The following is a 24,630-nucleotide window of genomic DNA, read 5'->3' on the forward strand; positions in this document are numbered from 1 at the left end:
GGCAAGGCCACTTTCATCTGAAGTACGAGAGCCACAGATGGAAAGTTGTCAATCTTTTCTTGATTACTGGTTTTCTAACTTAAAACCACATTCTGAATACAATCCATCACAAGGTCAGTCAGATAGTAGTTTAACGAAAATCAGACAAAATGAATCACAACACAATGAAAAGCAAGACTCTATAAATTTCAGTTGTGTGAAGAATTCATCCAAGAGAAACTCAGACTCAGGTCACATAGATCACAAACAATCCGTTGACACTTGTAAGATGTTGAAAAAACTACCAAGTCCCAAACCAGTGGTTTTTAACTTGTTGGAGAGACCAAAATATATTTTTAAGTTTCCAAACGAAGAAACTCCAAAGTCAAGTACAGAAAACTTCTTACGAAAGACTGCAGACAGACAATGCAATTGTACACCACTTGAAGATGACCTTGATAGATTGGGACCAGAGTCTCAAAAATCAAGCACATTTTTAGATAAAGCAAGTTACCATGAAAATGCAATGAATTCAGTAGAAGTCCAAAGTCAACAAAAGCTCCTTTCATCTGACTCACTCAACTCAGTGTCATCGGAGGAGTGCACTCACTCACGCATAGATGACTGGGTCAAAAAATTAAGAGCACAATCTCCCGGGTCAGTAGCGTCTGAAAGTGAACGTAGGCCCCTGTCTCCTGACTCACCTGTTCCTCAGTTCAGATCTCCCCATATCGATTACCATGAGGAGTTGTCAGGGCAAAGGTCGTTTACACCACAATCAACACTTTCCGACTGGGAAGGCACTGATTTGTGTTTGGAAACCCTGTTTGAGGAGACCAGGCCAGAATCGCCGCAATCGGTTTTATCAGACTTTGAACTTGATAAGTTATTTGATAGTCGGGCGTTGTCTCCTGAGTCTGTATCTTCCGAATTTGACCATTGCCTCCTACAGGACTGGTTGGCAGACTTTAGAGCATCCTCCCCAGAATCAATGGTATTCCAAAGTCGACAAAGGCCCCTTTCACCCGACTCACCTGTTCCTCGGTTCAGCCCCGCCCACATAGGTTACCATGTGGAGTTGTCAAGGCACAGATCATTTACCCCACAGTCCACATTTTCAGACTGGGAAGGTACTGATTTGTGTCTGGAGACTCTGTTTGACGAGGCAAGAGCAGATTCCCCGCAGTCAGTTTTATCAGACTTTGACCTTGATAGATTATTTAGTAGCAGGGCGTTGTCGCCGGAATCCATATCTTCCGATTTGGACTTTTCCCTCCTGCAGGACTGGTTGGCTGACTTTAGAGCATCCTCCCCAGAATCTGTGGCTTCAGTTGAGCAGCGTTCTTTGCCTCCTCACATGACATTTGACCAGATGAGGAGTCAACATTGTAACTATTACTTACAGTACTCTCAAAGTAGACCAGTATCACCTTTTTCAACACTGTCAGATGCTGAGTATTCCGGCTTTTGTCTTGAGGAATTGTTTGATGACAACAGACCAGATTCACCAGATTCACTTACTTTACGGGTGGCCCCCAAACACACAAGCGTAACCGTGACTGCATCCTCACCATATTCCCATGCAAGACCTCTTACATATGCAGATGTTGTGCGTGGCACAACACATGAAAGAAAAACAGATGCTTCACTGGTCTGCAAACCATTTGAGTTTAAACCTATTGTGCCTTCCTTTGAGTTAAAACCTGTTTGGCCTCCGTCAGTGTCATCAGAGGAGGAGTGTACTCACTCCTCCATGGAGGACTGGGTAACCAAATTAAGACCACAGTCTCCCGAGTCAGTGGCATCTGAAAGTGAATGTCGGCCCCTGTCTCCTGACTCACCTGTTCCTCAGTTCAGATCTACCCATATCGATCACCTTGAGGAGTTGTCAAGGCAAAGGTCATTTACACCACAGTCAACACTTTCTGACTGGGAAGGCACTGAATTTTGTTTGGAAATCCTCTTTGACGAGACAAGGCCAGAATCGCCGCAATCGGTTCTATCAGACTTTGAACTTGAAAAGTTATTTGATAGGCGGGCGTTGTCTCCTGAGTCTGTATCTTCTGAATTTGACTTTTCACTCCTGCAGGACTGGTTGGCAGACTTTAGAGCATCCTCCCCAGAATCAGTGGTATTCCAAAGTCAACGAAGGCCCCTTTCACCCGACTCACCTGTACCTCGGTTCAGCCCTGCCCACATAGGTTACCATATGGAGTTGTCAAGGCACAGATCGTTTACCCCACAGTCCACATTTTCAGACTGGGAAGGTACTGATTTGTGTCTGGAAACTCTGTTTGATGAGGCAAGGGCAGATTCCCCTCAGTCAGTTTTATCAGACTTTGACCTTGATAGATTATTTAGTAGCAGGGCGTTGTCGCCGGAATCCATATCTTCCGATTTGGACTTTTCCCTCCTGCAGGACTGGTTGGCTGACTTTAGAGCATCCTCCCCAGAATCTGTGGCTTCAGTTGAGCAGCGTTCTTTGCCTCCTCACATGACATTTGACCAGATGAGGAGTCAACATTGTAACTATTACTTACAGTACTCTCAAAGTAGACCAGTATCACCTTTTTCAACACTGTCAGATGCTGAGTATTCCGGATTTTGTCTTGAGGAATTGTTTGATGACAACAGACCAGATTCACCAGATTCACTTACTTTACGGGTGGCCCCCAAACACACAAGCGTAACCTTGACTGCATCCTCACCATATCCCCATGCAAGACCTCTTACATATGCAGATGTTGTGCGTGGCACAACACATGAAAGAAAAACAGATGCTTCACTGGTCTGCAAACCATCTGAGTTTAAACCAGTTTTGCTTTTGTCAGTGACATCGGAGGAGGAGTGCACTCACTCACGCATAGATGACTGGGTCAACAAATTAAGAGCACAATCTCCCGGGTCAGTAGCGTCTGAAAGTGAACGTAGGCCCCTGTCTCCTGACTCACCTGTTCCTCAGTTCAGATCTCCCCATATCGATTACCATGAGGAGTTGTCAGGGCAAAGGTCGTTTACACCACAATCAACACTTTCCGACTGGGAAGGCACTGATTTGTGTTTGGAAACCCTGTTTGAGGAGACCAGGCCAGAATCGCCGCAATCGGTTTTATCAGACTTTGAACTTGATAAGTTATTTGATAGTCGGGCGTTGTCTCCTGAGTCTGTATCTTCCGAATTTGACCATTGCCTCCTACAGGACTGGTTGGCAGACTTTAGAGCATCCTCCCCAGAATCAATGGTATTCCAAAGTCGACAAAGGCCCCTTTCACCCGACTCACCTGTTCCTCGGTTCAGCCCCGCCCACATAGGTTACCATGTGGAGTTGTCAAGGCACAGATCATTTACCCCACAGTCCACATTTTCAGACTGGGAAGGTACTGATTTGTGTCTGGAGACTCTGTTTGACGAGGCAAGAGCAGATTCCCCGCAGTCAGTTTTATCAGACTTTGACCTTGATAGATTATTTAGTAGCAGGGCGTTGTCGCCGGAATCCATATCTTCCGATTTGGACTTTTCCCTCCTGCAGGACTGGTTGGCTGACTTTAGAGCATCCTCCCCAGAATCTGTGGCTTCAGTTGAGCAGCGTTCTTTGCCTCCTCACATGACATTTGACCAGATGAGGAGTCAACATTGTAACTATTACTTACAGTACTCTCAAAGTAGACCAGTATCACCTTTTTCAACACTGTCAGATGCTGAGTATTCCGGCTTTTGTCTTGAGGAATTGTTTGATGACAACAGACCAGATTCACCAGATTCACTTACTTTACGGGTGGCCCCCAAACACACAAGCGTAACCGTGACTGCATCCTCACCATATTCCCATGCAAGACCTCTTACATATGCAGATGTTGTGCGTGGCACAACACATGAAAGAAAAACAGATGCTTCACTGGTCTGCAAACCATTTGAGTTTAAACCTATTGTGCCTTCCTTTGAGTTAAAACCTGTTTGGCCTCCGTCAGTGTCATCAGAGGAGGAGTGTACTCACTCCTCCATGGAGGACTGGGTAACCAAATTAAGACCACAGTCTCCCGAGTCAGTGGCATCTGAAAGTGAATGTCGGCCCCTGTCTCCTGACTCACCTGTTCCTCAGTTCAGATCTACCCATATCGATCACCTTGAGGAGTTGTCAAGGCAAAGGTCATTTACACCACAGTCAACACTTTCTGACTGGGAAGGCACTGAATTTTGTTTGGAAATCCTCTTTGACGAGACAAGGCCAGAATCGCCGCAATCGGTTCTATCAGACTTTGAACTTGAAAAGTTATTTGATAGGCGGGCGTTGTCTCCTGAGTCTGTATCTTCTGAATTTGACTTTTCACTCCTGCAGGACTGGTTGGCAGACTTTAGAGCATCCTCCCCAGAATCAGTGGTATTCCAAAGTCAACGAAGGCCCCTTTCACCCGACTCACCTGTACCTCGGTTCAGCCCTGCCCACATAGGTTACCATATGGAGTTGTCAAGGCACAGATCGTTTACCCCACAGTCCACATTTTCAGACTGGGAAGGTACTGATTTGTGTCTGGAAACTCTGTTTGATGAGGCAAGGGCAGATTCCCCTCAGTCAGTTTTATCAGACTTTGACCTTGATAGATTATTTAGTAGCAGGGCGTTGTCGCCGGAATCCATATCTTCCGATTTGGACTTTTCCCTCCTGCAGGACTGGTTGGCTGACTTTAGAGCATCCTCCCCAGAATCTGTGGCTTCAGTTGAGCAGCGTTCTTTGCCTCCTCACATGACATTTGACCAGATGAGGAGTCAACATTGTAACTATTACTTACAGTACTCTCAAAGTAGACCAGTATCACCTTTTTCAACACTGTCAGATGCTGAGTATTCCGGATTTTGTCTTGAGGAATTGTTTGATGACAACAGACCAGATTCACCAGATTCACTTACTTTACGGGTGGCCCCCAAACACACAAGCGTAACCTTGACTGCATCCTCACCATATCCCCATGCAAGACCTCTTACATATGCAGATGTTGTGCGTGGCACAACACATGAAAGAAAAACAGATGCTTCACTGGTCTGCAAACCATCTGAGTTTAAACCAGTTTTGCTTTTGTCAGTGACATCGGAGGAGGAGTGCACTCACTCACGCATAGATGACTGGGTCAACAAATTAAGAGCACAATCTCCCGGGTCAGTAGCGTCTGAAAGTGAACGTAGGCCCCTGTCTCCTGACTCACCTGTTCCTCAGTTCAGATCTCCCCATATCGATTACCATGAGGAGTTGTCAGGGCAAAGGTCGTTTACACCACAATCAACACTTTCCGACTGGGAAGGCACTGATTTGTGTTTGGAAACCCTGTTTGAGGAGACCAGGCCAGAATCGCCGCAATCGGTTTTATCAGACTTTGAACTTGATAAGTTATTTGATAGTCGGGCGTTGTCTCCTGAGTCTGTATCTTCCGAATTTGACCATTGCCTCCTACAGGACTGGTTGGCAGACTTTAGAGCATCCTCCCCAGAATCAATGGTATTCCAAAGTCGACAAAGGCCCCTTTCACCCGACTCACCTGTTCCTCGGTTCAGCCCCGCCCACATAGGTTACCATGTGGAGTTGTCAAGGCACAGATCATTTACCCCACAGTCCACATTTTCAGACTGGGAAGGTACTGATTTGTGTCTGGAGACTCTGTTTGACGAGGCAAGAGCAGATTCCCCGCAGTCAGTTTTATCAGACTTTGACCTTGATAGATTATTTAGTAGCAGGGCGTTGTCGCCGGAATCCATATCTTCCGATTTGGACTTTTCCCTCCTGCAGGACTGGTTGGCTGACTTTAGAGCATCCTCCCCAGAATCTGTGGCTTCAGTTGAGCAGCGTTCTTTGCCTCCTCACATGACATTTGACCAGATGAGGAGTCAACATTGTAACTATTACTTACAGTACTCTCAAAGTAGACCAGTATCACCTTTTTCAACACTGTCAGATGCTGAGTATTCCGGCTTTTGTCTTGAGGAATTGTTTGATGACAACAGACCAGATTCACCAGATTCACTTACTTTACGGGTGGCCCCCAAACACACAAGCGTAACCGTGACTGCATCCTCACCATATTCCCATGCAAGACCTCTTACATATGCAGATGTTGTGCGTGGCACAACACATGAAAGAAAAACAGATGCTTCACTGGTCTGCAAACCATTTGAGTTTAAACCTATTGTGCCTTCCTTTGAGTTAAAACCTGTTTGGCCTCCGTCAGTGTCATCAGAGGAGGAGTGTACTCACTCCTCCATGGAGGACTGGGTAACCAAATTAAGACCACAGTCTCCCGAGTCAGTGGCATCTGAAAGTGAATGTCGGCCCCTGTCTCCTGACTCACCTGTTCCTCAGTTCAGATCTACCCATATCGATCACCTTGAGGAGTTGTCAAGGCAAAGGTCATTTACACCACAGTCAACACTTTCTGACTGGGAAGGCACTGAATTTTGTTTGGAAATCCTCTTTGACGAGACAAGGCCAGAATCGCCGCAATCGGTTCTATCAGACTTTGAACTTGAAAAGTTATTTGATAGGCGGGCGTTGTCTCCTGAGTCTGTATCTTCTGAATTTGACTTTTCACTCCTGCAGGACTGGTTGGCAGACTTTAGAGCATCCTCCCCAGAATCAGTGGTATTCCAAAGTCAACGAAGGCCCCTTTCACCCGACTCACCTGTACCTCGGTTCAGCCCTGCCCACATAGGTTACCATATGGAGTTGTCAAGGCACAGATCGTTTACCCCACAGTCCACATTTTCAGACTGGGAAGGTACTGATTTGTGTCTGGAAACTCTGTTTGATGAGGCAAGGGCAGATTCCCCTCAGTCAGTTTTATCAGACTTTGACCTTGATAGATTATTTAGTAGCAGGGCGTTGTCGCCGGAATCCATATCTTCCGATTTGGACTTTTCCCTCCTGCAGGACTGGTTGGCTGACTTTAGAGCATCCTCCCCAGAATCTGTGGCTTCAGTTGAGCAGCGTTCTTTGCCTCCTCACATGACATTTGACCAGATGAGGAGTCAACATTGTAACTATTACTTACAGTACTCTCAAAGTAGACCAGTATCACCTTTTTCAACACTGTCAGATGCTGAGTATTCCGGATTTTGTCTTGAGGAATTGTTTGATGACAACAGACCAGATTCACCAGATTCACTTACTTTACGGGTGGCCCCCAAACACACAAGCGTAACCTTGACTGCATCCTCACCATATCCCCATGCAAGACCTCTTACATATGCAGATGTTGTGCGTGGCACAACACATGAAAGAAAAACAGATGCTTCACTGGTCTGCAAACCATCTGAGTTTAAACCAGTTTTGCTTTTGTCAGTGACATCGGAGGAGGAGTGCACTCACTCACGCATAGATGACTGGGTCAACAAATTAAGAGCACAATCTCCCGGGTCAGTAGCGTCTGAAAGTGAACGTAGGCCCCTGTCTCCTGACTCACCTGTTCCTCAGTTCAGATCTCCCCATATCGATTACCATGAGGAGTTGTCAGGGCAAAGGTCGTTTACACCACAATCAACACTTTCCGACTGGGAAGGCACTGATTTGTGTTTGGAAACCCTGTTTGAGGAGACCAGGCCAGAATCGCCGCAATCGGTTTTATCAGACTTTGAACTTGATAAGTTATTTGATAGTCGGGCGTTGTCTCCTGAGTCTGTATCTTCCGAATTTGACCATTGCCTCCTACAGGACTGGTTGGCAGACTTTAGAGCATCCTCCCCTGAATCAATGGTATTCCAAAGTCGACAAAGGCCCCTTTCACCCGACTCACCTGTTCCTCGGTTCAGCCCCGCCCACATAGGTTACCATGTGGAGTTGTCAAGGCACAGATCATTTACCCCACAGTCCACATTTTCAGACTGGGAAGGTACTGATTTGTGTCTGGAGACTCTGTTTGACGAGGCAAGAGCAGATTCCCCGCAGTCAGTTTTATCAGACTTTGACCTTGATAGATTATTTAGTAGCAGGGCGTTGTCGCCGGAATCCATATCTTCCGATTTGGACTTTTCCCTCCTGCAGGACTGGTTGGCTGACTTTAGAGCATCCTCCCCAGAATCTGTGGCTTCAGTTGAGCAGCGTTCTTTGCCTCCTCACATGACATTTGACCAGATGAGGAGTCAACATTGTAACTATTACTTACAGTACTCTCAAAGTAGACCAGTATCACCTTTTTCAACACTGTCAGATGCTGAGTATTCCGGCTTTTGTCTTGAGGAATTGTTTGATGACAACAGACCAGATTCACCAGATTCACTTACTTTACGGGTGGCCCCCAAACACACAAGCGTAACCGTGACTGCATCCTCACCATATCCCCATGCAAGACCTCTTACATATGCAGATGTTGTGCGTGGCACAACACATGAAAGAAAAACAGATGCTTCACTGGTCTGCAAACCATTTGAGTTTAAACCTATTGTGCCTTCCTTTGAGTTAAAACCTGTTTGGCCTCCGTCAGTGTCATCAGAGGAGGAGTGTACTCACTCCTCCATGGAGGACTGGGTAACCAAATTAAGACCACAGTCTCCCGAGTCAGTGGCATCTGAAAGTGAATGTCGGCCCCTGTCTCCTGACTCACCTGTTCCTCAGTTCAGATCTACCCATATCGATCACCTTGAGGAGTTGTCAAGGCAAAGGTCATTTACACCACAGTCAACACTTTCTGACTGGGAAGGCACTGAATTTTGTTTGGAAATCCTCTTTGACGAGACAAGGCCAGAATCGCCGCAATCGGTTCTATCAGACTTTGAACTTGAAAAGTTATTTGATAGGCGGGCGTTGTCTCCTGAGTCTGTATCTTCTGAATTTGACTTTTCACTCCTGCAGGACTGGTTGGCAGACTTTAGAGCATCCTCCCCAGAATCAGTGGTATTCCAAAGTCAACGAAGGCCCCTTTCACCCGACTCACCTGTACCTCGGTTCAGCCCTGCCCACATAGGTTACCATATGGAGTTGTCAAGGCACAGATCGTTTACCCCACAGTCCACATTTTCAGACTGGGAAGGTACTGATTTGTGTCTGGAAACTCTGTTTGATGAGGCAAGGGCAGATTCCCCTCAGTCAGTTTTATCAGACTTTGACCTTGATAGATTATTTAGTAGCAGGGCGTTGTCGCCGGAATCCATATCTTCCGATTTGGACTTTTCCCTCCTGCAGGACTGGTTGGCTGACTTTAGAGCATCCTCCCCAGAATCTGTGGCTTCAGTTGAGCAGCGTTCTTTGCCTCCTCACATGACATTTGACCAGATGAGGAGTCAACATTGTAACTATTACTTACAGTACTCTCAAAGTAGACCAGTATCACCTTTTTCAACACTGTCAGATGCTGAGTATTCCGGATTTTGTCTTGAGGAATTGTTTGATGACAACAGACCAGATTCACCAGATTCACTTACTTTACGGGTGGCCCCCAAACACACAAGCGTAACCTTGACTGCATCCTCACCATATCCCCATGCAAGACCTCTTACATATGCAGATGTTGTGCGTGGCACAACACATGAAAGAAAAACAGATGCTTCACTGGTCTGCAAACCATCTGAGTTTAAACCAGTTTTGCTTTTGTCAGTGACATCGGAGGAGGAGTGCACTCACTCACGCATAGATGACTGGGTCAACAAATTAAGAGCACAATCTCCCGGGTCAGTAGCGTCTGAAAGTGAACGTAGGCCCCTGTCTCCTGACTCACCTGTTCCTCAGTTCAGATCTCCCCATATCGATTACCATGAGGAGTTGTCAGGGCAAAGGTCGTTTACACCACAATCAACACTTTCCGACTGGGAAGGCACTGATTTGTGTTTGGAAACCCTGTTTGAGGAAACCAGGCCAGAATCGCCGCAATCGGTTTTATCAGACTTTGAACTTGATAAGTTATTTGATAGTCGGGCGTTGTCTCCTGAGTCTGTATCTTCCGAATTTGACCATTGCCTCCTACAGGACTGGTTGGCAGACTTTAGAGCATCCTCCCCAGAATCAATGGTATTCCAAAGTCGACAAAGGCCCCTTTCACCCGACTCACCTGTTCCTCGGTTCAGCCCCGCCCACATAGGTTACCATGTGGAGTTGTCAAGGCACAGATCATTTACCCCACAGTCCACATTTTCAGACTGGGAAGGTACTGATTTGTGTCTGGAGACTCTGTTTGACGAGGCAAGAGCAGATTCCCCGCAGTCAGTTTTATCAGACTTTGACCTTGATAGATTATTTAGTAGCAGGGCGTTGTCGCCGGAATCCATATCTTCCGATTTGGACTTTTCCCTCCTGCAGGACTGGTTGGCTGACTTTAGAGCATCCTCCCCAGAATCTGTGGCTTCAGTTGAGCAGCGTTCTTTGCCTCCTCACATGACATTTGACCAGATGAGGAGTCAACATTGTAACTATTACTTACAGTACTCTCAAAGTAGACCAGTATCACCTTTTTCAACACTGTCAGATGCTGAGTATTCTGGCTTTTGTCTTGAGGAATTGTTTGATGACAACAGACCAGATTCACCAGATTCACTTACTTTACGGGTGGCCCCCAAACACACAAGCGTAACCGTGACTGCATCCTCACCATATCCCCATGCAAGACCTCTTACATATGCAGATGTTGTGCGTGGCACAACACATGAAAGAAAAACAGATGCTTCACTGGTCTGCAAACCATTTGAGTTTAAACCTATTGTGCCTTCCTTTGAGTTAAAACCTGTTTGGCCTCCGTCAGTGTCATCAGAGGAGGAGTGTACTCACTCCTCCATGGAGGACTGGGTAACCAAATTAAGACCACAGTCTCCCGAGTCAGTGGCATCTGAAAGTGAATGTCGGCCCCTGTCTCCTGACTCACCTGTTCCTCAGTTCAGATCTACCCATATCGATCACCTTGAGGAGTTGTCAAGGCAAAGGTCATTTACACCACAGTCAACACTTTCTGACTGGGAAGGCACTGAATTTTGTTTGGAAATCCTCTTTGACGAGACAAGGCCAGAATCGCCGCAATCAGTTCTATCAGACTTTGAACTTGAAAAGTTATTTGATAGGCGGGCGTTGTCTCCTGAGTCTGTATCTTCCGAATTTGACCATTCCCTCCTACAGGACTGGTTGGCAGACTTTAGAGCATCCTCCCCAGAATCTGTGGCTTCAGTTGAGCAGCTTTCTTTACTACCTCACATGACATTTGACCAGATGAGGAATCAACATTGTAACTATTACTTACAGTACTCCCAAAGTAGACCAGTATCACCCTTTTCAACATCCTTTTCTTCATATTTCGGATTCTCTTTTGATGAATTGTTTGACGACAATAGACCAGATTCACCAGATTCACTTAATTTACAAGTGACCGCTCAACCGATTAGCACAACAGCACCTGCATGTAATCATCTTTCTCTTGAAAAACCACTAATGTATGCAGATGTGGTGCTTGGCATTTCAATCGAAAAACCAACAAAGTTCGTCTTTGAAGACAATACATCCCTCCTCAACTGCTCTTATTCTGAAATCAAACCAGTATCTTCTGAAATCTCTTTTTCAGTCGATGAATCTCTTAAAACCCTGTCCCAGGTCAAACTCTGCCCTTCTGAATCTTTATCACCAGAGTCCAGAAAGGAATACAGTATCAAACACAAGCCTTTTCTTAACAGCTTAATTTCACATTTGCAAGATCCCGTCTATAAGGGGCAATGTTCTTGTTGTGCATTAAGATTCATTCAGTCTACCCAAGAAAAACAGTCTTGCGATGTCAGCTGTGCACCTCAAAAGCAAAACATACTGTCCATGAGATCTGTTGAAAAGCAGTTTTCTTTTAGTGTTAATAGCATATCTGATGACAGAAAAGCTGATGCGTTTTTTTCTCCAAGTGCTGTAAACACTGGTTCAGTTTTTCCAGCATGTCAAAGCGATTCTGGCATATCACAGTCTGAAACAGTTGAAACAAGATCCACAGGTCATTGCCAGCATGTAGTGGAAAGCCCTTCACTTTCAAAGCATAGACTACCATCACTTGATATGCTGCATTCTGATGATGAAAATCATTTAGATTTTCCCTGCTCATTCCCTGAGCAGAGGCCACCGTCTCCAGAGTCATTTGCCTCATTTGATGCGTTCACTTCTATATCTCCTGACTCACAAATTCCTCAGTTTGACTGTCAACCTTGTTATTACATGCATTTCTCGGAAAACAGATCTGTTTCACCAGACTCCATAATGCTGGAGAGAGATTGTACTGATTCATGTCTTGATACTTTGTTTGATGACATCAGACCAGAATCTCCAGACTCAATAGTGTTTGACAGTGAATTTCATGTGTCCTCGTGGGATATGCCATCGGATAATGAGTACACACAGTCATTCCTTGACTTCTGGCTGTCTGAGTTAAGACCATCTACCTTTGAAATTCTTGGATCAACAGATGTAGATGAAGCTTTAAACCAGCAGCCATGTGGGCCAAGTCTCTCAGATGAGACTGTGGAAGCAGACAGTAGACTTGTATGGAAGCCAGTCTCTGGGAGGTTAATGGCACACATAGATGATCCAGTCTATGAAGGACAACATGTCTGCGATAAAATACATTTCTTAAATGATCCACCTGATAAATTTTGTGAGGAGGCTAGTGATCAAAATAAGTTTGAAGATTTAACAGTCAGCATGAGAGAGCCACATAGCCCTTCCAAATCTTGTCATTTTGAAAGTGTCATACCAGACTCCAGCCCAGTACAGGATTCCTCAGTAATCCACTCCACAGTGCCTGATCTTACCATAACAGATTCACATCCTGAGAGGCTGATGCCACCAACTGGAAATATAGAAACAAGCCTCATAGCTTCCTCCTCAAACACAAGCGACCAGTCTTTTTTTGTCAAGCGTCCTCCCTGGACAACAAAGAACCTCAACTAGATCATGTCAGGTCACACAGAATTAGCCAGTTTTGCACTGAGTTGAGTCACATCCCATCTGTAGAACACTATTTTGAATGTCATCATGCTGTCTGGCTGGAGGAGGCTTTCCATGAACAAAATCAAGCAAAGAGAAAATCCATGAAACAAGGATCACTTGTGCACAAACATAAATGGACAGACCCTGAATCACAATTAAAGATGACACAAGCCCAAGATTTGTTTTCCAAGAACATGAAAAGAAAATCCATGAGCACGGACCAAAGCAAAAGTTCCTTGGTATCGGTAAGACAGCACATGCTCTTGCTCAGCACTGAATGCAGTGTCGCTTTTAAAAGTAATAAATATGGCAATATATAAGGTGTGAATGTAGAACTCTTGCCTTAAGCTTTTACTAATGACATCCAGAGGCTTCACTGCCTTGCTGTGGCATGTTTGCATTAGAGCAGAGGTGATCTTTCAATGAAGCATAACTAATGGAAATGACAGTGAGCCCGTCTTAGTGATATGAGTGTCTTGTCCAGGTATGGAATATTCTCATGAGCTACATAGATAAATGAACTTCCTAATTCTTTTAAAATACTTGACCCGACTCATTCAAGCTTAAGGAATTTCAAGTGCCTTAATCGTAGCTTAAGTAAATATAGTCCTTTTGAATTGCATAGTGCTACTTAGATCTTCACTTAACAACCATAAGAACTACATCTAATATCTAAACCAACTGATGTACTTTCCACAGCTAGAAGCATGTACTGTTTGTTATGCTCAGGTTCCCACCCTTTAATGACAAACAGATCACAGAGACATGCCATTCCATTGATGCCCGTAATATTTCCTATGACTATGCCCCAGTGTCAGCCATATCCGAAGAAGCTAAAATTAGAATTCAGTTCAGTTGCAAAATTAAATGTAATGACATAATTGCCTTAAATGTCTGAGCATTGTACACAGCATCTTGTTCATATTGCAATATGTTGTTTTAAAATGTGGAATTATGTTGATCTAGTAATCTACTGGCTCTTGCATTTACTCTGATAACAACAATTTACCTTTTGGGAAATGGGGCAGACCTGCAGTAGAATAGACAGTTGTGGGATTTGGATTTGGTAGAGTTTAGCATTGTCATAGGAAGTGCTTCCAGCGAACACTTACTTGAATGAATAAATGTTGCATGTCCATCTTCATGTTACATCAAATCCTGATTTTGACTCAAGTTCACTTGTGCCCTGTTTGTATTGTTGTAAAATGAAATTGTGTTCTCAGTGTAATGCCTCTAAACTTGCTATTTTCAATACTATTTTAAAAATCATATTTTTTTCATTGGTTGTTACAAATGTAATTTGTTTTAATGGTATGTGGTCTTTAAGATAAATATTATTGACAAATATAGGACTACTGCAATGACCTATACGCAAGTGGGCTACAAGTGAATTTCTTAATTTGAGACTCTGGTATACAAAGCCAGAGCCTGCCATTGACAAATGCATGCTTCATTTGACTATTTCTTTCACCATCAAAACGAATCCCAAATCATACTTATTTATATTTTTTCCACCTCATTGTATCATTTCTTGCAGGTATCAACAGCATCTTCCAGGACAAATCTTTCAGAATCTTCAATACAATTTAATTTAGGACAGAGTCAGGTGTTACCAGCCAAGTCACTCTCCTTGTCATGTGATTCTAATACACTTCCCTCTGAAAAACTAGAATTAAAACTTTCAAGTACATTTGACTTAAGTCAATCACAATCTGAAATCACGCTGTCCAGTCAAAGTAGCCCTCCACAGGGAAAAGATGAGAAGCTGCCATTCCCAGAACAAAGCGGAACTTCTGACTTAGTTAGACAAAGCTCAGCAACCTCAGACTTTTGTCAAACAGCCACAGAAAGTCAACATGATCAAATCGTCATTTCTTCAGACTCCACTTCGACACCACCAAAGTCTGGGTCCCCTCAGCTAGACCAGCTGCTGTCAGAGCTGGAGGAGATGAAACTTAAATTTAGACCAGAGATACTTAAGCCACGTCTCTCCAGATTCAGTGATGAGAGCCCTGAAGTTGATGAGATTTATACATTTGAAGACCTTTCACCCGAAGATGGATTCCAAACGGAAGATAGTGATACCATAAGAGTCAGCGTGTCATCTGCCATAAAGCTTGCAGAAGATACTAAACACACAAATGTAACAGTCACAGAGCCTGAACACTTTCAGACATCCATTAAAGATGAACCTGATGCAGTTTCAGTCGCTCCTGATATAGCAAAAACCTCTGAGACAAGTTTCCCGTCAAGCCTTGGAAGTCATAAATATAGTCCTGTATCTCCCACTGAGAACCTTTCAACTCCAGAATCTCCCCAAAGATTCCATGAGGTGATGGAATCACTGGACTTAGGTTTTCCTGTTGACATATTACAGTCCGGCACATATGATAAGAATGCTACGGAGGCATTTTCATCCGTGTCTTCCCCCAAAGTAGATGTATCTGAAGAACATGTGGCTATTCTTAGTGAGGAAGATTCTACAACTGACATTCTTCAAAGTCAAAAAGATCTCGAAACAGCTACATCATCTAAAGAATCAGTGGGTGTGACAGAGGAAATATCAGCTCAGAGCATCCAAGATCAACGTCCACATTCATGGGAGGCATGTTTTGTTGAAGCCACTCAGAATGAAGATGTCTCTTCTCAGTCTCTTTCTGATTTGACTCCAGAGACAGTTACATCTGCAAGACATTTTAGATTTGAGGAACTAGTGCCATACCCCTCCCAGGGGAACTTGGAGACATCTTCAGATGAGGACAGGCCTTGGACCAGTGGACAGCCATCAGAAGAATCTCTGACTCCAATAGAGTTTAAGCGTTTTGCCTCTCAGCCCACTCCAGTTGAACCCAAAGCAGAGGGCACTTCATCAACCTCTGATGAGGAGTACAGCATCCCACCTGGGTATGCAGAGATCTTTTCTGCTACAGCGACCAATATCCCTCGGCCTCCAGAACACACAGGTGTGCGTAGTGATGGAGACAGCCCAACCTTTGAACACTCTGATCCAGAGCCTTACTTTGACTGCATACAGGCTGCGTCAGATTTCTCTGAGAATGAGCCTGATGAACCTGAGGCGGGTGCCACGTCCAATAAAGATCATCTTAGTCATCCAAGAGTGCTAGAAAAGGGAAATCGAAGAGTACTGTTGTCCTCTGGAAGTGAAGATTATGAGGATGCTCCCTTTGTTCATGACCCTCTTTATAATGTACACGAAGAGACTGCAGAATTATTACACTATCCAGAAACATCAGATGAGGAATTCACCTTGTGTGAGGCTCCACAACCGCCTTCTGTCTGGGAAATTCCAGCATATGATGATACTGATAAATATCTGACAAGGGTAAGATGAGATTCGATAAACCACCGCAACCTGCAAGCTTTTCACTTGGAGCTGAGCTTAACCAAATACTATATTTGCTTCAGCGAGTAATGACTGCTAACCCCCTGGCCACATGGATGGGATCGAACACTCCTCATAACCCTTATCATATTTTGATGATATTTAACACATCCTAATTCAGCATGTGACTGTGCTGCCTCTAACCGGCTGATTCACTCACATTAATAACTTAAGCTTCACCTTTATTTCACCACTAAAAGCACATTCATTTTCATCAAGTGAAAGCATGTTTTGCAAACTTTTTTTCCAAGTTACAGACTGCCATGTTGTACTTTCCAATAAAAGTTAATAAATAAACAATGAAATGTACAATTCTCAAAATCAATGGAAAGTTCACCATATCACTCTGCTTATGGCTTGCTTTGCTGCAGACACAGTGCTCATATATTGTCATTTATGAAATCTCAATGGCTTTGTGTTGCTCGGTCAGGAGATCACCGCAGAGCTCGGATCAATGTCAGAAAGTTCAGATGATGAATTTTTGACCACCAGAATAGTGCGAAGGAGAGTTGTCATTCAGGTATATGATTTAGCATGACTGATGCTGTTTTAAATGTTGCATGGAGGGTGTGACTTCCAGAGTGCAACTTTAACCAGGCTAAGTCTTCACTGTCCAGATTACACGTTTACTGTCTAACAGCCTTTAGTTTGATAAAATGGGTCAAATGTGTGTTTGAAGATAAAGTTAGAGTTTGCAAGAAACTTTCTACTTCATTTGCATTGATGGCTGAACCTCATGGACCTGTTTTAGGCTGCTGTAAGAACTTTTTTTATCCCAATGTCCCTTTTCTGTCACTGAATTTCTACCTGAAATGCAAGTTTTGTGTCCTTTTTTTTTTCTCTAACGTGTGTGGGTTTTCTTTTTGAAGTGGAGAATTAAACAGATTAGCGTTGTACTGACCCATGTTAGCATTTCTGATTACTATTTGTCTTGTTTTCCTTATAGGCTGATGAAATGCCTGACCTCCCCACTCAGTCAGTGATGGAAGAGAAGTACAAGGATGAAAATGGACATATTGTTGTCAAAAAGGTGAGGGAAGATTCTATGTAAGCTCTCATGCACGTATCACATGACAGTGTATTGGGGGGCAGCAGATGCTCAGCTCCTTGGGATTTGGTTTGAGAACTAGAGGGTTCATATCCCTTATGGAGTATGGAGTTTGGACTGGCAGCTTGAGAGGTGCCAGTTCACCTCTTGGACACTGCCGAGGTGCCCGTAAGCAAGGCACTGAACCCCCAAACTGCTACTTTGCGTGACTCTGTGCTAGTTTAAGGCATGTGTGTTGGCTTAAAAAAGAAGATAACGCGAAGTTGTCAAGTCAAGTCAAGTCAGTTTTATTTATATAGCCCATTATCACAAAACAAGGTTTGCCTCAGAGGGCTTTACAGTGTACGACATCCCTCTGCCCTTAGACCCTCACATCACCCAAGGAAAAACTCCCCAAAAAGAACCCCTGTAATGGGGAAAAAAAAGAGGAAGAAACCTCAGGAAGAGCGGTAGAGGATAGTGAGGGATCCCTCTTCCAGGACGGACAGACGAGCAATAGATGTCAAGCAATAGTTGTACGTTCAGCTGCCACTTTGGACTGTGTAGATTGACAACTAAAGAAGATTGAATGTGAATAAAGAAAATTAATTTAAAAGTAATTAATATTTCATTTGAGTAATTCCAGCCTAAATAAACTTACCAAAGGCTCCTTGTTGCCTCATGGCTCCATTTCAATCAGAAACAAACAACATTGGTTTCTGGAATATAGTTGGTTACCTGTTCCTTTCAAAAAAATCACTGGATTACATGATCTTCCTCAGGTTACGCGTAAAATTATTCGCAAATGTGTTTCCGCGGATGGTGTGGAGCATGAAGAGGTATCATCAGAAGGTGCTGCCCACGAGTCCATCAGTAAAGCAGAGGGAGATGGATACTCGAAGGTGGTGAAGCGAACTGTAGTGAAGAGTGAAGGAGACCATACAGAGGTGTGTGTACTGTATAATATGTCTGTGTTCATCATTGTCTTCAAATTCATGTTTTCACATAAATAGCAGACATAGCAACATTTATACTTGTAGTGTATAATAAAAAAACAATAAATTAATTGCTTTTTTTAAATTTAGGTAACATTTACTGAGTGTGAGGGTTTCTCTGCATCAAGTCAGGAAACACCTGAAGGTCGAAAGGTGAGTCGCATAGAAAGGACAATGGTGGTGGAGGGCGAAAGGACAATGTCACACAAGGGTGATCCGTCTCTGGCCTCTGACCTTCCCTCAGCCCAAGACGATTTCAAACAGGTTGGTTCTTAACCTGCTCACCATTTTTGTACATGTTGGAACTCAGTTACAGCCCTTGAGTAGCAAATTATTTTATATGCATATTGAGAGGTAAAAAAGTTTCAGATTTTTGTTTTCACAATCATTCCAAATGAAGTGAACAGTGTTTTCTCCCTTTTTTAAATACCACCAGGCTCTTGGTTATTTAAGTGGTTTTAGTAAAACAGAGCTCCCTCATATTTTGGAGAGAGAGACTGTGAAAGAAGATGGAACTGTGGTCAGGAGGTGTGTGAGTGCTGGAGTGCACCTGTTTGAATGTATGTGTGTGTGTGACTGCTTGGATTTTGTGATTGTGAAGTTTGACAGTGACAGCCTTGCATTAGGTTAATCAGTTTTACCAATATTAACTAATGTTTGCCAATGTTCCTTCCACTAACCACCGGTGTTGGAAAGCACAGCTTTTTTTTTAGCGAGCATTAACTTAAACTACAGCATCCTACAGTATTAGTTTGGTTAGCAAAAGCATCTTAGAGAAAGGGGTTCAAACACAGTTGTTAAAATAAAAAAGTACAATTGACAATGTACATTTGAAAAGAAATTACAACAATCACATATAATAAAAATAATATTAACATATTTTACCAAAAAAAAGTTGTGTGCCAGCAAAAAAAAAAAGACAGTTAATTGCGTTCATTGCAATAACTGCCCACTTTTTTCGGGACATAAACCTAGAAAATAGACCAAAATCCCCATCAGTCAGACACCTGCTTTTAGAAACTTGGAAAGTAGAGGTGGGGGTATTGGACTGGGTGCTGTTGCTCAGTTAGCCATGTAAGTTCTAAAATAGAACGCAACAGCCTCTCTAAGCTTTTGTTAATAAATTGTATTAATCAGTACTATGCTATACTGCGACTATATACTAATCCTATATTTATATATATCTTCATATGTCGAGTCATGTTTATTTGTTCACAAATTCTGCACATTGCTTTGACACGCCATTATGAAAGGGGGGCGGGATTGGTCAGTAGGGGTTCTACTACAGTAGAGAAGCAATGGTTAAGTATTAACTAATGCTTATTCCTTTCCTTTTATGGTCCAATATTGTTGTTGTAATTTTAGCAGTTCACTACACCAAAAATAGCAATTTTTCACAGAGACCAAAGTGATTTCCACAAATATCTTGTTTTGTCCACATCTCAAAGGTCACTGTCACAGAAAAATACAGAAAATATTCACATTTAAGAAGCTGAAAACAAAATTTTTACTTCTTTTTTTGTCAGAAAAATAATTCAAACCCATATATTAGTTATTAGTATAGTTGGCCATTAATTGAATACTTGATGACTAATGGATTAATCTTTACAGCTGATCTGTTTTCTGTTTTATAACTTTTCATGTAATGTAAGAGAGAGCAGTGATGTGACTACTATATATAAATATCTGCTCAGATCCAGACATAGCAAAAGTGATAGATCTGCGTAGCTGCATGTAACATTTTCAGTCAGGTCTCAGTCTATCTAACGTGATGTTTGAAAGTATTTCGACCAAATGAATGACATGAATGTGCAGTGCAAGCTGTGCAATGTTAAACTTGCATTCTTTGCTTCACAGACGGTTAGGCTAACACTAAAACCTGCATTTTTTTCTTGGGCTTTCATTTTGGACCCTATTCTTACATTAGTTTCTTTTGTGAGTGTTCAAGTAGTCAGTAATAATTTAACTTTAAGTACTCATATGGAAATTACTTATACTTCCTATCCCAACAGACACCTTAAAAAAAGACACTTTATGTTGGTTTTTCCTTGAGCTTTTCACCCATTTTTAGTTGTTGGGTGTCAGTATATGTGTAATTGCCTTGAATTTGCCACCAAACAGAATCTTGATTTGATCATTAGCCAGTGTTTTACAATATAATATTTAGGTGTCTGTGGTAATAAAATAGCTTTGCTGTGCATGTGATCAGAATTGAAAGCTTGATTCACAAAGCATGATATGATTTGTGGGTGTGTCTCTTTTGTAACATATTTAACAAGTAAAGCAACATCTGTTCATTCAATTTAATTTACATGGAGGAAGATGCTGGCCTGTCTTCATCTGTCCCTATCCCTCCCTCTCAAGGGCCCACATGCGTAAAGGTCGCACCCGCAGACGAACCGTGGTGAAGGGAGCTGGGCAGCGCAAACAGGTCCTTCTAGAGCAAGTGGACAACCCCAGAAAAGGGTCCAAACCACACGACCTCCAGCAGCATCTCCACCAGCTCTTTCACCGCTACTACGAAGAAGAAACAGAGGACAACAATGAGGATGACGAAGAGGAGGAAGTGTAGAAGAATGTGTAACACTCTCCCCCGCTCCCTGGCTCTGCCCACGCTAAAGTCAGTCCCTTAAATCCTATGCATTAGCCACATGCAATCCCAGTGTGCACCACGGCACCTCAGATCTACCACTGTCTTCCCATTTAAGTCCTGGAAGATGACCTTTTTTGTTCACACCTTGTTTTATTCTTCCCTGGCTGGTACTCATGATTTTCTTTTCATGGTCTGATGTTTTGCCTTTTTTTGTGACCAAAGAAAGCCTTCTTTTTTTCCCTAATTCATTGTACTTTCCATGTCAGTATTGATATTTTTGTCTTGATGCTGTGGTAGAGCAACCAAATAAAAAAAAAAACAAAAAAAAACCCAGAGGAATATTACTCACATCAACTAACTCGCAAACCTCCTTAAGGTAAAAGAACACTTTACCTGCAAAACACTGGTACAACTCTCTGAGTACGTTCTCAGACTGAAAGACAATATCTCTGTCACACTGCACTGCCTCTCACAACAAAGAGTTTCTCAGATATTCCTTACTTCAAAAACTGTTTCACTCACTGTACTCCGCTCTTTGGATTCAGGTGGTCAAGATGTCACGAACCCGACTGTATCGACACTGAATTTAACCGCTGCTGCTGCTGCTGCTGTGTTTTGTGTAGGCTATGTGTAATCTTGTCTTTGGGAATTATATATTATCTATAATCTAGACATTACTGACATCGGTAGCCTAGGAATTAATAATCACTCATGTGAAGTAGAGCAGGCATGACTAATCAACATCTGTCATTATGATCCTAGCTTTGACTGCTTTGTAGTTCTATGGATTGCCCTCCTGCCTCTTTTTCCCTTCTGTGTGTGTGTTTCTGTGTCATTGTGTTTAATTTTATTCAGTTTGGGGGGGCTTTTTCTCTTAAATCGATCTTGATTTGTGCTGTATGAATGGTGACTGTGTGAGGGAGATTGTACTGTAGGTGCTGCATGTTCGAGTGTAAGCTAAATACTGCGTTGTTGTACGGAGGGGGAATTGTCGAGTTATTATAAGCTGATTTTAAACATTTTTTTGAAGACATCTTAGTTTATTTTTGATTTTCAGTTTACTAGTTAGTATAGATAACTTATTTAATAATTGTTTGCCACAGGTGATTAAGGTAATCACAGCTGTTTTAGTCACTTGTCTGATATGACATTTATGGTAAGATGATCAAGTGTTTCCGCTTTATTTAAAGTTAGACTTAATCAGGGTTTAGGGTTAGGGTTTATCTTTTTAAATGAGTGTTGGACCAGTTTTTGTTTGTGAGCGAACGAGTCTGTGAGTGTAGTAACAGAGTGTGTGCTGGTTTCTGTCTGCAAAGAAAAGAAACATTTATTTTACATAAGCACTCCTGAATGTCAGGAGGGAGCACCTCCATGCTTTTCCTGCACAGGCTATGAGGTAGAGTATATCTTAGCCACAGAGATAGTTTTTATTTTGGCGAGGAAGGGGGGAAATGATAAATACAAGGTAATGACACACTACGCACACGCGCAATGAGGCAGGTTGAGAGCTTAAATGTACCATTACTCACAGCTCTGAGCATCGCTATTGTATGTATCTACAACATGTAATGTATTTATTTCACTATCACTGTTTACTTTGTGATTTAGAAAAAAAATGTAAAATGCAAACTAGTGGAAGTTCACTGTGACAGGTATGCTTTTAATTTTGAAGAATCAGCATCCCTTTTTTCTGTGATGATGACAGTTATATACATATATGATGCATATATAAATATCTATAAGGGCATGTATTACTGTATCAAAATTCAAAAAGACAAAAACAAAATGGCTGCAGTGTGTCTATGGCTGATAGAGAATAAAAGTCTACAAATGTACTGTTTTGTATCTTGTTATTGAATTTGCACAATTTAGTTCACCTGCTCAGTTAAACAAACAGCACCAAATGTGCGACCTTTCGCTGCCCTCAGCTGGGTCTCAGAGGTAGTGCATCAATGGAGATTGTTGTTAACTCTATGATGCATTTTACAAGCATTAAAACCTCTGCAACCTGAAAAAAAAATATTGGTTTCTTTGGAAAAAAACAAAAAACCTTGGGAAATGAGACAATTTTGCAAACTTCAAGAAATTAGGAAAAGATGACAAGCAAATTATCTGAAAATGTATTGATTGTTTGTTAAATGAGAGATGAAATATTTAGAAGTGTTGAAGAAAAAAATTGATTGTACATACTATAGTATGACATTTTTGGTTGGATTTTGATGACATGCTATACTATGGCCTTTTGGTCAGATTTTTGCACACAGCTATTGTCAAACTCCATTGACTGCATGCTATTTCTTGCCTACATTTCCCATAATGCACCTCAGTTAATTGTTGCCAAGGTAACAGCTGTCTATTGTTTACCTACACTACAGCAGCTTTGTTGAGTAATTCTGTTCTAGAAGTGATGTCACTAACAAATCATGTGATATCACCACCATGTGATGTCAATAAGAGAGATGCTTTGATGCTTTATAAAGAACATTCTGAGGGAAGGTTCTTTAGTTCTGAGCCAGACACTCACTCACTCTCTTTGCCAGCATATTTCATCGGGATAAGTAGCTAAGGATTGGTTTTTATCTGTCCAACACCGACAATTCGGGACTCAACTGTCTTTTGAATTGTCTTTTCAGCACACTGAGTGGAAAATGAGCATAAAATAACCAATAAAGCTACCTGTTACCTATTACCTGTTAGCTATGCATTTGCTGGGTGGCCACACAACATGGTGGTTCCAACCGGAACAACACGCACCCACAAACAATGCACTGCGTGATGATGTCGGTCGCCAAGCTCTATTAGTTATTATTTCATATTTTGGGTTTTCTCCGGGTGCTCCGGTTTCCTCCCACACCAAAAACCTTTCTTTGGCTATTTCTTCCTTAAAAATTAGTAATTAGTTATTATTTCATATTTTGGGTTTTCTCCGGGTGCTCCGGTTCCCACATTAAAAAAACAAAAAATAACAATAAACAATTTTAATTGGAATATAGAAATATTCAGTATGTTGAGTCTCTATTTTGGTATGTTTCTGCTTATGATGTATTGTCAAAGATTGTCTTGAACAGCTCAAAAACATTAATAACATTGTTTTAATCATTTTCATACTTAATAACCTTTTCTAAAAATTGCTTATAAACAGGGTTTTCTTTTGTTTTAAGATTATTTTTGAAGGGCTTTTATTGCCTTTTATCGACAAGAGAGAGCGAGCGTGAAAGGGGGAGAAAGAGAGGGGGAGACATGCAGCAGGGCCGAGGCCAGATTTGAACCCGCGGCCGCTGCGGCGGTGACACAGCCTCTGTACATGAGGTGCCGCTCTGTCCACTGACACACCAGGCGACCATGGACTTGGTTTTAAGAAGTTTGCTACCAGTGTTGGTGACTTTGTTGCTATATCTAGCGACTTTTCAAACCCCCTTGGCGACTTAATTCGTCAAAAGCTTTTTTCTGGTCATTTGGGGAATTATTGTGTTGACAAAGCAGCAAATCTAGCGACTTGTATTGACAAAGCTTCAGCAAAAAGCATCTAACACATCCCGCTCCGCGGTTCACATTACAACCAAGCTCACGAGAGCCGAGTACAGCGAGGGCCGCTGCCGTCTCCTCCTCTCCACTCACACAGCACTCATGCAGCCAGTCTGACCAGCAGCCTCGCAGTCCCGACCTGCAGCAGACTCTGTGACCGCTCTGAGAGCTGCCGCCCTGCAGATGAATCAC

At 42.6% G+C, this 24,630-nt stretch overlaps 2 protein-coding genes across 2 annotated transcripts in view; both read left to right on the forward strand.

Moving 5' to 3' along the window:
- Window positions 1-22,748, forward strand: part of LOC121941902 (ankyrin-2-like) — a 94,202-nt gene extending 71,454 nt beyond the window's left edge. Inside the window, exons 43-47 of the mRNA XM_042484878.1 lie at window positions 17,245-17,328; window positions 18,108-18,272; window positions 18,411-18,584; window positions 18,757-18,848; window positions 20,685-22,748. Coding sequence (XP_042340812.1) covers window positions 17,245-17,328; window positions 18,108-18,272; window positions 18,411-18,584; window positions 18,757-18,848; window positions 20,685-20,892 — 723 coding nt within the window. The 3' untranslated portion in view covers window positions 20,893-22,748. The remainder of the gene's footprint in view (window positions 1-17,244; window positions 17,329-18,107; window positions 18,273-18,410; window positions 18,585-18,756; window positions 18,849-20,684) is intronic.
- On the forward strand, window positions 12,434-16,483 carry LOC121941903. Its single transcript, XM_042484879.1, has 2 exons — window positions 12,434-13,140; window positions 14,433-16,483. Exons 1-2 carry the CDS (start codon window positions 12,997-12,999, stop codon window positions 16,245-16,247), a joined length of 1,959 nt encoding a protein of 652 aa, XP_042340813.1. The 5' UTR covers window positions 12,434-12,996; the 3' UTR covers window positions 16,248-16,483.
- Window positions 22,749-24,630: the final 1,882 nt, after the last annotated feature.

This window comes from Plectropomus leopardus, chromosome 4 (assembly GCF_008729295.1).
Source record: "Plectropomus leopardus isolate mb chromosome 4, YSFRI_Pleo_2.0, whole genome shotgun sequence".
Taxonomy (NCBI): domain Eukaryota; kingdom Metazoa; phylum Chordata; class Actinopteri; order Perciformes; family Serranidae; genus Plectropomus; species Plectropomus leopardus.